The sequence below is a fragment of the Cyprinodon variegatus genome, unplaced genomic scaffold, assembly GCF_000732505.1.
Source record: "Cyprinodon variegatus isolate N-32 unplaced genomic scaffold, C_variegatus-1.0 Scaffold456, whole genome shotgun sequence".
Classification (NCBI taxonomy): Eukaryota; Metazoa; Chordata; class Actinopteri; order Cyprinodontiformes; family Cyprinodontidae; genus Cyprinodon; species Cyprinodon variegatus.
The window spans coordinates 356998-370132 of NW_015150909.1; the positions used below are offsets into that span (position 1 = coordinate 356998).

At 38.5% G+C, this 13135-nt stretch overlaps 1 protein-coding gene across 1 annotated transcript in view; it reads right to left on the reverse strand.

Moving 5' to 3' along the window:
• The window catches only part of rnf213 (ring finger protein 213), a 37079-nt gene that overhangs the window by 2415 nt on the left and 21529 nt on the right, over window positions 1-13135 (reverse strand). Inside the window, exons 33-55 of the mRNA XM_015389360.1 lie at window positions 12139-12239; window positions 11837-12016; window positions 11574-11719; window positions 11388-11487; window positions 11140-11251; window positions 10243-10441; window positions 9975-10156; window positions 9730-9852; window positions 7888-7989; window positions 7356-7598; window positions 7027-7111; window positions 6728-6762; window positions 6528-6631; window positions 6284-6428; window positions 6040-6196; window positions 5855-5949; window positions 5274-5522; window positions 4968-5103; window positions 4807-4890; window positions 2800-2983; window positions 2258-2459; window positions 2104-2181; window positions 1768-1965 (exon numbers count right to left, since the gene is read on the reverse strand). Of these exons, the coding sequence (XP_015244846.1) occupies window positions 1768-1965; window positions 2104-2181; window positions 2258-2459; window positions 2800-2983; window positions 4807-4890; window positions 4968-5103; window positions 5274-5522; window positions 5855-5949; window positions 6040-6196; window positions 6284-6428; window positions 6528-6631; window positions 6728-6762; window positions 7027-7111; window positions 7356-7598; window positions 7888-7989; window positions 9730-9852; window positions 9975-10156; window positions 10243-10441; window positions 11140-11251; window positions 11388-11487; window positions 11574-11719; window positions 11837-12016; window positions 12139-12239 (3240 nt within the window). The remainder of the gene's footprint in view (window positions 1-1767; window positions 1966-2103; window positions 2182-2257; window positions 2460-2799; window positions 2984-4806; window positions 4891-4967; window positions 5104-5273; window positions 5523-5854; window positions 5950-6039; window positions 6197-6283; window positions 6429-6527; window positions 6632-6727; window positions 6763-7026; window positions 7112-7355; window positions 7599-7887; window positions 7990-9729; window positions 9853-9974; window positions 10157-10242; window positions 10442-11139; window positions 11252-11387; window positions 11488-11573; window positions 11720-11836; window positions 12017-12138; window positions 12240-13135) is intronic.

Genomic DNA, 13135 nt, shown 5'->3' on the forward strand with positions numbered 1-13135 from the left:
TTTGGGAAAAAACCTGATACGTACATAAATAAGCCGCATTGGGCTTTAAGCCGCTGATATCTACTACCAAACCTACAGGGGGACATCTACATATAGCCCCTGGAATAGGGATGAAGAAGAATGCTAGCTCCTGTTAGCTTGTTGGCTAACAGCAGTTAGAGCTTTTACTGAAAGCTGGGGTTTCCTTGGGTCTTTATTTCAGTCTGCAGGATTTGAGCCTAGTCTCTTCATTGGTTTGGCAGCTTTAATAAGCAAATAAATGTCAGCAAATAAATGGCAAAATGTGTGAATTCGGGACATTTGTTCTCCGTCGCACCTGCTGCTAACATGTTCTTGTGCTAAATGAAAATTAGCTCCTAATTCTTTCTTTTCCAACTTTGACTTCGCCCTCTCGTGGTTAGGAAAAAAAAACAGAGAAGAGCCAAAGCTTCTTTTAGATGCATGGTTTAAAGCAGGGGGGGAAGTAGCGGCTTATAGTCCGGAAAATACGGTAAATGTTTTAGCCCTAGTCACACCAGATACAAACAAAAATGTGTACAAAACAAAACATTTGTATCTGGTGTATTGAAGCCGGTTTGTTATATTTATTTTTTTTAACCTGCTTCAATAAAGTAAAACCACAGGTTTTATAGTTGCTTTTGTCGTGGTCAGCCTAAGGCACACCTGAGCATAAATCTTAATGTCCAATTAGGATCTTGATACAACACACCTGTGAGGTGGATGAATTATCTCAACTCACTAACAGATTGAAACAGAATATCTGAAAGAAAAGGGCATTTTAACGTTCATTTTTAAAGCTACAGTGTGTAACTTTTAGCGACATCTAGCGGTCAGACTGCAGACTGCAGCAACATGAACATCTCCCCCACACCGCTTCTCCCCCCCAACAGTACGGCGAGCGTTACGGGACAAAATGTCTTCCACGACGTCCGCATCACCTACCTTCTCAAGTGATGAGGTTTGTTTACATAGATAATTTTACAAATAGTATTTCATTAGTCTGTGTAGGGTATAGATTTCATGTAGACTTAAGATAATAAATATACCCGTTATTTTTTCTACATCGTTGTGACGTTTTGGCGATCTCGCAATCACTAGTTTGTTGGCTCTGTGCTGCCGTAGCGCAAAGATGTCTGCCTCCATGGCTGCGAGACCCGCTCCTATGTAATTATAAATAACGAATTCTAAGGCAACGCAAATATTAAGGTTAAGAGGCTGAGCTCGTAGATGATGATAAATAACATAGTTATGTATAATATATTACATTTCTGACTGTATATCCCTGTAATTATTACACACTGTAGCTTTAAATAAAACAAAAGTAAAAATAAATAAATTATCCTTTATTAAGTTTGTACTCATTGTACATTTATTTATTATCTTTTGAGAAAAACTCCAATCAGGCACAAGATTCTTGATTTTAAATCTGAATCTCTGGGGGTGAATCATTTCACATCTAAATTGAATTCAATTATATCATGTTCTAAGTGTTTCAAACTGGAATCTATTTTGTACGATGAATGTTCTTTTTATCTGAAATGTTTATGTCCAAAAATAAAATACTAGCGTACAGATCTTTTAGATATGGAAGCTAATTCTGAAACTTTCTGGTAAAACAATTAGCTTTTGATGTTTTTCATGCTTCGTGGCTTTATAAGATGAAGATTACATTATAAATTGCAGTGGAGTAATTGCAGTATTTAGAGAAAAGGTATATATATTTGAGTGTATTGTAACCATAGAAGAAATATTGTGCATGGTTTATACCTTTGCTACAGTGTTTGAGATCTGCGGGCCCAACTTCAGGGAATCTGTGAGGTAAGACAGAAGCTGAGCCTCAGGATCTCCCCCTGCCTTTCCAAGGAAACGAAGGCCGATCTCAATCACAAACAAAGCATCACAAACGTCGGTGTAAGAGCGCAGGACAGTTGTTGTGGCGCTGCTCACCGAGCCCTTCAGGGCTTCCTGAGAGGTAAACACAGAGACTATGAGTAGCTGGGAATGCCGGAATTCATCATAGGGAACCACTGGGGACAGACTGAGCTCCAGCTAAAGAGACCAGCACTAAAAAATTAGAATAAAATACCAATGAAAAACTTTTACCTGATGAATCTTTCCTCTGACTTCAGTTAGAACTACAGAAAAGTCCTGCAAACTTCTGTTTAGGTACCTTGAAGTGTCCTGATTTAGAGTAAATCATACAGATTAGCAGAGAGTTCACGTTTCTGGGACCTGCATATATAGGTTATATGTTTACCGCCTGGATGAGCGGTTTTCCAGCCAGGAAGCGACAGGTCAGCTGGGTTTGGATGGCGCGTAGGTTGTAGCTGCTTTCCGTCTGCCCGCCCTTCTGCAGGGTGTAGTTACTGTTTGCCAAGACCAGCGGCAGCAGCTCTCGCTCCGGGTCGCACAAGGTCAACTGAGTCTCTGATATCTTCTCTAATGGAACGCTGTAGCCACTGAGGAGATAGGAGGACAGACGTCTTTCAAGCCTTATGCCTAACTTCTTCCATTTTTAGAAGATGAACTATACAGAGCTCTGCAAATTGTTCAAAGCTTGGGATATTGTTTTAAAACCTAAACTTGCTTTACAGTTACCTAATATCTAACAAAACTCTGATAACAGAACATTTCATTGGATTGGAGGTAAAACATTACATCATTCAGGAAATGTTTTTAAAAAAGGCAGTTTTCTCTAAACTAACATCAGAGCAAGAACAGAAGATTCAAAGCTACGTCTTTAACTTTTGAATGAGGTCAGGCTGCTGAAAACCAGACTGCTGTCGATGCAGAACTGACCTGTCCTCCTGCCGGCTCCCTCCTGCTGCCTCCCTCACCAGACTGTTGTGAGTTTCCAACAGAAAGTCAACCAGAGTCTGAAGACATGAACCAGGGCCATGTCGGCAGGGTGTCAGATACTGACTGGAACTTTCAATTGTCAGCTCCTTCTCACAAAGATTTACATCTGCTCCAAAATCTGCAGCTAAAATGCAAAAAAAAAAAAAAAAAAAAAAAAAAAAAAGAAGCAAATAAAGACATGTGGGCGTTAATGACACCGACTTCTTCTACTGCTTCTAATACAAACATTACATAGTTTTAGTTTTATTTTCACCTACATAAAACAAAGTGTAAGGAAAAGGGATAAAAATGACATTTTTGATTTATTCAAATTCTTTAAGGGAAACAAAGAATTGCTCTTTCAAAAATAAAACATTGCTTTTCTGCTTATTTTGTATGAATCAAAATATTTCAATATTTACTACATTTAAAAAACAGAATCCTGCACCTGCACTGCAGCTAATTTGTTAAAATTATTATCATCAAAATCAAATTCTTATTTCTAAGATTTTAAGCTTTGTGATATTGTTGCAGAATATGATCCCAGCACTTCTATTCCTATAACAACCAAAGCAAACACTGGAGACTATTAGGAAAAAATACTCAGGATTAAACTTAAGTTCCTGATACATCTGCACATATTTCATCAGCTTGCAGCTAACATTTATGTCTTGTTTTTATTTACAGGAAAGTGCAAGAAGCAAGCTCAGCAGCAGAGGTGTCAAGTAATTAAGTATAAGTACTTCATTACTGCACTTAAGCAGCTTTTTTCTGCATCTTTACTTACAATGATTTATTTTGGGGGGAATTATTAGTTTTACTCACAAATATCTGTACTTTCTATGCATTATTTTCTCAAAACTGGTGCATACTTCTAACGACGTGACGTAGAAGCTTTAACACAATGGAAAATCAAGAGCATGAAAACAATCTGTCCGTTCGCAGCAAAGTTTGTTTGTACAAAAACAATGACAGCTGCATGGATGAAAACAGGGAGAAACATTGTAGATAATGGATCAGAATCTGAGATGCAAGACAATCCCCATCCATTCCTCTTTAATAGATATTAAATTTACATTTTATCTTTGTTGTATTTGCAACTTAAATGTTAGGAGTATTAGAGCTGTAAAAGTATTCAGCTGCTTATGCAGGACTTCTGTTCACTGAAATCTATGTTATCCCGCTCATTAGGGCATTTGTTTTATTTGTATCGGCCTAATTCTAATTCAGAGCATAATGAGACTGAATTAGTATTTGTTTATGATCTCTCTACCAACAGTGAGTAGAACATTTTTGAAAAGAAAAGAGTATTTAAAGGTTATTTTGCATCATTTAAGGGCAAAACTTAATTTTACTTCTCTATTTAAAGGTATAGAGAACAATCTTTTATTTCCGGGTTCATCACCTAAATAACTGGTCCTCCTATTTGTCAATCATTCTGGTGATATGTTTATGTAAGGCCGTCCTACCTGCTCATCCCCAGTTAGCGATATATCAATGTGTGGTGAGCTACAGTTTCAGACAGTCATTGAAGCTCATCTTTAAGCTTGTATGAGCTATGAGAAAAGCACTTTATAAACAGGGCATGCATGAGGAGAAATGGGCTCGAGCACACTCATTTTTTTTAACGTGGAGAGGGCGGAACTTTTAAATAATCCTCCACAAAACCTTTAAGGCCTAAACTTTATTTTATTTCTCTACTTCAGAACAGTGCTTTTTTACTTTAATTTAAGTAAAGAATATGTGGAATTTTTCACACCTCTGCTCAGCAATTAATAAAGAGCATTGACTGAGATTTATTGTGTCCTCATGCAAAACTTTTAACTCCATTGAGACCCAAAATATTTAGAAAAATGACTAGTTTTAGATTAGGTACTGAGAGGTTTGAAATCCTCTAGAGAGAGCAATGATTTTACGTAAAAAAGACTGAATCATGGAAAGAACTGCTCAGTTGGTCTCCGCTCTTACAGTTGTTTGCCACCTCGGTTCTGAGCAGGTTCCACACTTTGATGAATCTCACCACCCGCTCGGTCAGCACCTTCCTCTGGAACCCTGGGGAGGATGATGAGAGAATAATATTTGTGTCTGCTCGGGTGGATTCCATTACAGCTGCTCGAATTTTGGTTTACCTGCAGGTATTCGCTGCAACATCTGAGCAACGGTCAGAGGAGCAGAGCTTGCTGTTGTCAACTGAAACACCCTTAGAAGGTCTGACTGTAGAGCTGCCAGTTCAGGAAGGTGATGGAGCTGTCGCACACAGTGAATCTAGGACACAAAAAGAGTCTGCATCAACCTCAGAGGCATTAAAATCCAGATGAGTGACTGATCAAAATTAGATGGAAATGTATAAAAGGTAAAAACTCTGATCTGTATTATTGTGTGGGTTAATAACTGTTTTAGCTATGAGTAAAAAGCCAGAGAGAAATGTTCCCCACCTTCTTCATAAACAAGCTAAGCAGCGGTAAAGGAACGCGCCCAGAGATCTCTCCCACCAGCTGAGAAAACCGCTCCACTGTCATCGTCTCCCTCAGCGTCCAGAAGGATGAGCGATCAGTCGGACAGGAAGAGGGCAAAGAAAGGATCACCCCGGGATCCGAGATGAGCAGCATCATTAGGGGGCTTCCAGAGAGTCCGTCATCTGAGGCAATTCCTTCCTGAGCTTCAGCAAGTTTCTGCTGCAAGTCCTACAGCGGGAGAGAAGAGAGGCTTTAAAAAAACTCAGGAGAAAGGTCTCATGATTCAAATGCTTTAAACACTTTACAAGAATTGGAATAATAAACTACAATTCAAGAAAAAACTGGATGTTTTATAATATTTGGTTTTTGAATATATAAGATGGATGGATACACGAGTAGATAGATGACAAATATTTCTATAAAATTGTCTTTTTCCTTTATTTTCCAAACATTTTCACACATCAAGACCTGAAAACATGTGATCTAGACCCAGACTGTTTAGAAACCTTGGATTTTAACACTTTATTTATCAGTTAAATGCCATTAAAAGTCTTTCCTACCTGAAGTACTGGATTAATGGCAGAATCACAGACCAGTTTTTCCCACCGCTGCCGTCCCTGTTTGGAGGACAGATCTGAGCCGCCTCTGACAGAACCTTCATCAATAATATACATGTTTAAAAGTGGATTTTAGGACTTTCTCACTTACATAAACAGTGAATTAAAAGTTGTAAAAACAGTTTTACCTTCTGGGATTCTAGACAGGATCAGATGAATTGTAACTGCTGTGTTTTCTATGTTCTGATCAAGAGTTTTCCCCAATACTCTCATGTCCCTGTCCAGGTGCTCCAACAGAAATTGTAAAACACGAGCCGGGCGGGGATGGATCATGTCACGGACACTCTAACATAAACAGACGTGGATTGTCTTTTTTTTACCATAGTGACACATTTTAAAAGAAGTTATGAGACATATAGGATCAAGCCTCACTCTCTGGTTCTTTATGGCTCCCTGAAGCATAGCGAGGTGTGTTAGCAGCCGCAGGATGCCAGACTGAGCAGATGTCATCTGTCTTTCAGGGGCGTCAGACCTTCGAATAGCCTCGCCAAGAATGTGTCCTGTTCGAGTTTGATCACTAGAATTTCATAAAAAAACAAAATTGATTAAAGGTAAACATTTCCAAGCAGAAAAACTTCTTTGAAAACCTAAAAACATTATCAGCAGAAGGTCCCACCTCTGGTGTGTATGGGGAGTAAAACCATCTACTGGCATGTGTCTTTCACCACCGATCGGAAGCCCACAGTCAGGACAAAATGATCTTACCACTGGCCTTCCACACTATGAGATCAGATGGGATTAAGTGACAGATTTATAAAAGCATAATCAATAATGTAAAAAGTTAATGAGGTAATAAGCCAAACCATGAAGGCCTACCTCTCCTACAAAGGACACATGTCCGTTGGGACAGCCTATAAATACAAATATAAAAAAAAAACATCCCATTTAATCATTTCAATCTTATTGTTTTTTTTCAGATTATAATAAATGATCTCAGTTGCAACAATCAGTCCTGAAGGTCGTAAAGATCCATCAATGTCTGGGATGTTTATTACTTTCTTTAATCTGCGGTCGGTGACCATTATGATCTATGTTGATAATATTTTATGATCTTAAATACTATTTAAAGTTGATCTGTCTTAACATAATATGGGCTTCTGTATGTCAACACTTACAGTACATCTGGAGCTTCTTCTCTTTGTTCAACCACTGTCTGGCCTCACTTATATGATCATCAGGCATAGTTGGAAGGTAGGAGTTCTGGGCAAAGAAAAAAATGGAAACGTATTAATAATGTATAAAGTAGATATGCTGGATTGAATAATGGAGCTCATTTAAGCTGAAATAAATGTTTCAGTCAAGCAAAAGCAAGTTTTTCATAAGTTGTTTTTTTTCTAGGGTTTATTCTTATTAATTATAGAATCTGAAAAGGGATTGGAACTAAGGTTTCATTTATAAAACTGTAAAGGAATTAGTTTGTTAAAGAGATAAACAAGTTTCTTACTGGGACATTCTCAGGCTGAAAGGCAATCCGATGAAGTGGAACCAGTAGAGGATTTCCACAGAGGAGCACAGAGCTCAGATGGACCAGCAGCTCCAGCAGAGTTTGACTCAGACCCGACAGTTCTGAGCCGATATGAAGACCGGACCGTGGTTGACCGATACGATTATTCAGAAGAGACGAGCAGAACTCCCTCAACTCACTCGGGTTGATGCTCCCGAGTACATCTGTCAGCCTTTTCTTCTCCTGTAAGTGTTCAAAAAGCATTTAAAGACATATATGTTAAAAAATTTTCAGAGCAAAGATCTAAAAACCTGAAAATAGTTGACAAACTGAAAATTAGATTCCCCTTATAGCATTTTTCTCCATGGGGAAAACATTTGAGCTTTAAAAAAAATCTGCTAAAAGAAAAGTTGGGAAAGACTTTGCAGAACTGATGCTCCTTGTCTATGTATAGCTGGCTGCTTAGGCTGCAGCCAAAACTTTGCTGGGATTTACCATCTTCTCAGAAAGGAAGACCTGGGTGGATATTTACCGGTGTGGAAGGATGTAAAGCGGCATCAGGCAATCTGTAGCGGCAGGTGACCTGTCTAAACAGAGCCAGAGCCACAAGGCTGATCCGGGATCCTTTCAGCTTCTGCAGAGAGAAATGAACGTAACTGTACACAGGCTAAGGATGTTTGCTTCAGTTTGGTATTGATATGGATTGCTAAATAAATAAAAGTAATACACATAGAAAATAAAATAAAAACAAAATGAAACAGTTGCTATGACTGTTAAAACTAGTCAGCCTAACAGCTGATCTGTGTGCAGCTAATGCTGTTAATTTCATTACCTGCAGACCTGTAGCCATCCCCCTGACTGTTGGAAGCTCCTCAAATACTCTAAATCAAAGCCCTAATCATTATTTATTTGTCTTTTACTCCCATTGAGTAAAACTTATTTAAAGTTAAATGGATTCGCTGACCTCTAGTGGTGCAGAACTATATGAAACTTTACACTGTACTGCACACTATATTACGGTTCAGATTTATTTTTCATGGCTTGCCATATACTGTTATTTTCCCTCTTTGGGGATTGTCAAATAAAATCTGTTTGCTTACTTTTTGATACACAAATCCTGGTCTATTAACCTGAAGCAGACATAATAATAATAATAATAATAGAACTTTATTGATATTACATTGGATAAATTTTCCTCTGCATTTAACCCATCCCCTCGGGGAGCAGTGGGCTGTCATCATGGGGTGCCTAGAGAGCAGTGTGGGGTTTAGGGTCTTGCTCAGAGACCCTCAACTCCCACATCCAGACTTTTGGAGTGGGGCTCGAACTCAGAACCTATGGATTCCAAGCTCTATGCCCTATCCACTAGGCTGCAACTCCCCTCTTAGCAGTATGGTTTAGTTTTACACATGATTAATCTGAGACTCCTCCAATCAAATCTGTTCGGGGAAAGGAGGGACGTTCAGCACAACCTTTTGAGCTAATTGTATTTAATATGAAATAGCAGCAGACACTGAATGAAACTGCACTTTTACACTATTGCTGTTTTTTCAAATGATGAAACAGTGATTTCAGATCAAACAGATGTGAAAGCAGCAGCTACACATACATCCTCCTGTCCTATTTATTTTAGTTCGGTTGTGGACTTTGCAGCTCTTCCAAAAATGTGTCCTGCTCTAAACTATAATACTGCATCGTGATTGGCCAATTCTTTTCTGGCTGACTTTAAAATAACGCGGTGCAAGATAGTTTGTCATGTGTTTGTGAACTCATGAATACCAGGAGAATTTAGCTTGACAGGGTTACTATTGTATCTCTCTTGTATATTTCTCTGTGGTTTTAGTTGGGTCTGTCTTTTTGTTTTTCTCATCATTATTTCTGTATTTTCTAATAAGGCAAGGCAAGGCAAGGCAAAGTTATTTGTATAGCACAATTCAGTACAAAGACAATGCAAAGTGCTTTACATGATTAAAATACAGGAAGATAAAACAGAATCAAAGCAAGTAGGAAAAAATAAAAAATAAGGTTCTCTTAGACTAATGTGACACTGCAGAGCAAATGGAACCCAAATCCAACCTTTTTGCCTGAATTTTCCATAGCAGTCTGACACATTCTATCAGGTTGGTTTTCTTTTTTTAAATGTTTATTTTTTAATTGCCTAAGCACTAATTGATATAATGTACTCAATTGCTAATATGCGCACACATATATAAAAATACCTCTAAACTTATGAATTTAAAAAGGTCTTGAGGTAAATCTAAACGCAGCGTAAATTGGGAGTAAAGCACTTTCCTCTCTAGATTAGTCCTGTTAGCTGCACCACAGCACCCAGTATTCGCACAGATAATTTTCTGAGCCCTGGAGGGACTTTTACCTTCAGCTCAGTCAAAAAGGCGTCAGACGTTTTCCCCAGAAGAACCTGGGCCACGGCATTTCTAAGAGGCCTGTAAGACGTCCCACAGCAGAGGAAGTAGTCTATGGTTTCTGGCATAATCCTCTAAGAGAGAAAATGCAGGGTATTTATTTAAAATATAACCTAACAGATTGCAAGTGCAGAAAAAAAAAATTAATCATTTACAGTAAATCAAAATGAAATGATAAAAAGTTTCAGTTCTTTACTTGAAGCTGCAGCAGCTCTGTAGGGAAGATCCACCTCCAGGCTGGGCTGTTCATCAAGGACACGATGCACTCCATCCCAGAGTATTTGTGCAGGGCTCGCAGCAGGTAAACCCTGAGCCAATCATTACCACTGTACTCACATAACGCTCTAACCTGCCGCAGGTATTCCAGCTCCAGTTCATCTTTTTTAATCAAAAGAACAAAAACAGAACATATAGAATAATCACAACATATAAGACATCATGTGCAACCAAGAAATAAGACCCACCTTGAACTGCAACCTTCTCAAGTAGCTTGGCAGCAGCGTTCAGGCAGAGTTTTAGCCTGGCGATGTTAAGCAGAAACTCTGCTGGGTCCTCTTGTCTGCCTGGAGTCTGTTTCCTCACCATCCTGCTCAAAAATCGGATTTCTGCCTGAAGATCAACACTTCGATCAACTTCTCTTGCTGCAGAGCAAAGCAGGGAATCCTGAGGGGAAACAAGATATAAGGTGAAATAGGCAGGGCAAGGCAAATTTGTTTATGTGGCAAATTTCAGTAGCAAGACGATTCAAAGTGCTGAAAATGATAGGAAAACACAAGAGGGAAAAGTATATCAATGGATAAAAAAAGATGTATAAAATGGTTAATATAAAGTGAAAGTTGTTGATTTAGAGGGAGCATCGACACAGCAAAAACTTTAAATCTAAGTATTTTTCTTAAAATAAGAGCATTTCTTCTTGAATTAAGCAGGTAAATGAAACACTTTGCCAATGGAACAAGACTATTAACATTTAAAATAAGAAAATACTACTGAAGTCTCTTATTTCAAGTGCATAATATCTAATGATCTAATTATAAAGGTAAAATGCTCATTCCATTGGCAAATAATTTCACTTACCTGCTTAAATTAAGGCTAAATACACTTATTTTAAGAAGTTGTTGCTTATTTCTAGATCATTTTGGCAGTGTTGATAGAACAGGATGGACCTGCTGGGAAAGCCACAAGATTTTAGTGGTCTGATGTTAAGCTACCGACTGGAAAGAGGTTGATCCTCTGACAGCAGTTAAACCTTTTAAATGCAAACATACCAAACAGATTTTTACAGTACTACAACAAATAAGTTATCATGAAATGTAAATATAAAAAGCTGATATGTTTTCTAGTGAATGAGAGAGTGCATGAACCTGGAAGCAGTTGACAAACAGCAGGTAGAGCTCTGTGCGGTCCTCTTTATCCAAAAGGTTATTCTCCAGATTCTTCAGGTGGTTCTGGATGTGAGTCTTTACCTGCTCAAAACTAACAGATGTACTTTTGTTAACACCACTTGTTTTGAGCTGCCCTTCCACTCTGGGTTTGTTTTTTCTTGTATTTAGACACCTGTTTTTGTAGTTTTCTGCAGCTTTTCGCTGGAATTGCCTTGTACATATCTCACCTGTACTGGAGCAGAAGCTTAGGCAGCACCGATCGGACTATTGGACTGTTATCCACGCACTCCATGAAGGGAGTGAGCTGTCTGGTGCGGTAAACATCTCCTGGAACAACAATGGAGAGAGACGACAATTATATTTGCATATGACCTGCTATCTGTTAGTTGACACTGACTCATTCTGTCACTGACCGTTAGCAGAGACAAGCAAAGAAAACAGCAGCTCCACCACCCCCTCTTCGGGCTCCTGCCCCTCAGCGAAACAGAACCTGGACACCACCTCCAGGAAGAAGGAGTTACAACAGTGTCTGATGGCTGATTGCTGCTCCAGGTCAGCTCTAGAAGAGAAGCCAATACTGTATGTCACATTTTAAAGTTCAACTCAGAACTGATCCCTCAAGCTGCAGTACTAAACACCACATTACAGTGACTTCATGTGATTCTCTTCTAATTACTTGATGCTATGGGAAACCGTTGGCCTGAAGTTGTTTGGTAAGTCTCTCCTGCATTTAGGGCAGGAATGTCTCTGTTGTTGAACGCAGTTCTGAAGACACGGCAGGCAGATGACATGTTGGCAGGGCAGGACACACGGCTCGGTCAGCTCCAGCAGGCAAACTGGACAAGAAATTCCAAACCTTCAACAAAAAATAAAAAGGTGTTTTATTTGACAAAGGAATTCTTTTCCTTCGACATTTTGTCAATGCAACAATACAGTAAAATATTTTAATTTTTACTCTATAACTAAATAGAATTCCACCTTAGATCCCTGCTGATGCATTCATCATGGAAGGAATTGAGTATCCGGATCAGCTGCTGTAGTGCCTTTAAGCTTCTCATATCAGGAGACTCCTGCATCAGCTGTCAGACAAATAAACAGATTATCCATAAATGCTTATGGTGAAACAACTAACTTTAATTGTGAAACACTTACAGGTGCAAAGTAAAGTTATATGCCTTTTCAAAAAATTTTGAAAACCATTTGATCATGATGAAATAAGGTTATATACATCTGTCCTGATAATGTTTATATTGTGCTTTCTGAGATTAAATAGATTTCCAACATTGGGTGAGATTAACAGACATTAACGGACTTGTGCGGCATCTGCTGGCTTTACTGGGAATTTAAAAAATCCAGGTGTTGTGCTAAATAGAGCCCAATAAGGCTGCAATAACTTGTGGTAAAGCAAAAGTTTGTCACAGTCAAAGACCACCTAATATTAAATAAATCAACTAATCTACATCAACTCTGAGCCGTAGTCAATCCTCCCCAGAGCATAAAGACTAATGAAAAATTGCCATTCCTAAGAAACTCAAACAGCAACACATAATCAAAGTAGGAACTGATCATTCCGTCAATAAATCTATTTTTTATATAACTTGTGCTTAGACAGTAGAGATTGATCCACTTTGCAGCAACATCTGAACGCCTCAGCAGCTTCAGCTCCCGCTTCAGTGAACACCGACGTTCATACTGTAATCTAAGTGTTGGTTGATTCTTATCTTTCTAGTAAAGAAATATATTTTTTTCAGTTTTTTGTACTGGATCTTTGACTTTTCTTCATAATTTCCATAGTTTTCTAGAAGATGCTAATGACTTAGCCATCATAGGGTACTCCATGTTTTACCACCTGTACACATGTGCAGCATCCTACCTCTGATATTATAAATATATACAAGGGACTTAATTTACTAAGAACCTGAGCAAAAACAAAGCTTAAAACACAAAAATAACAAATAATACAGCAGCAGGACAT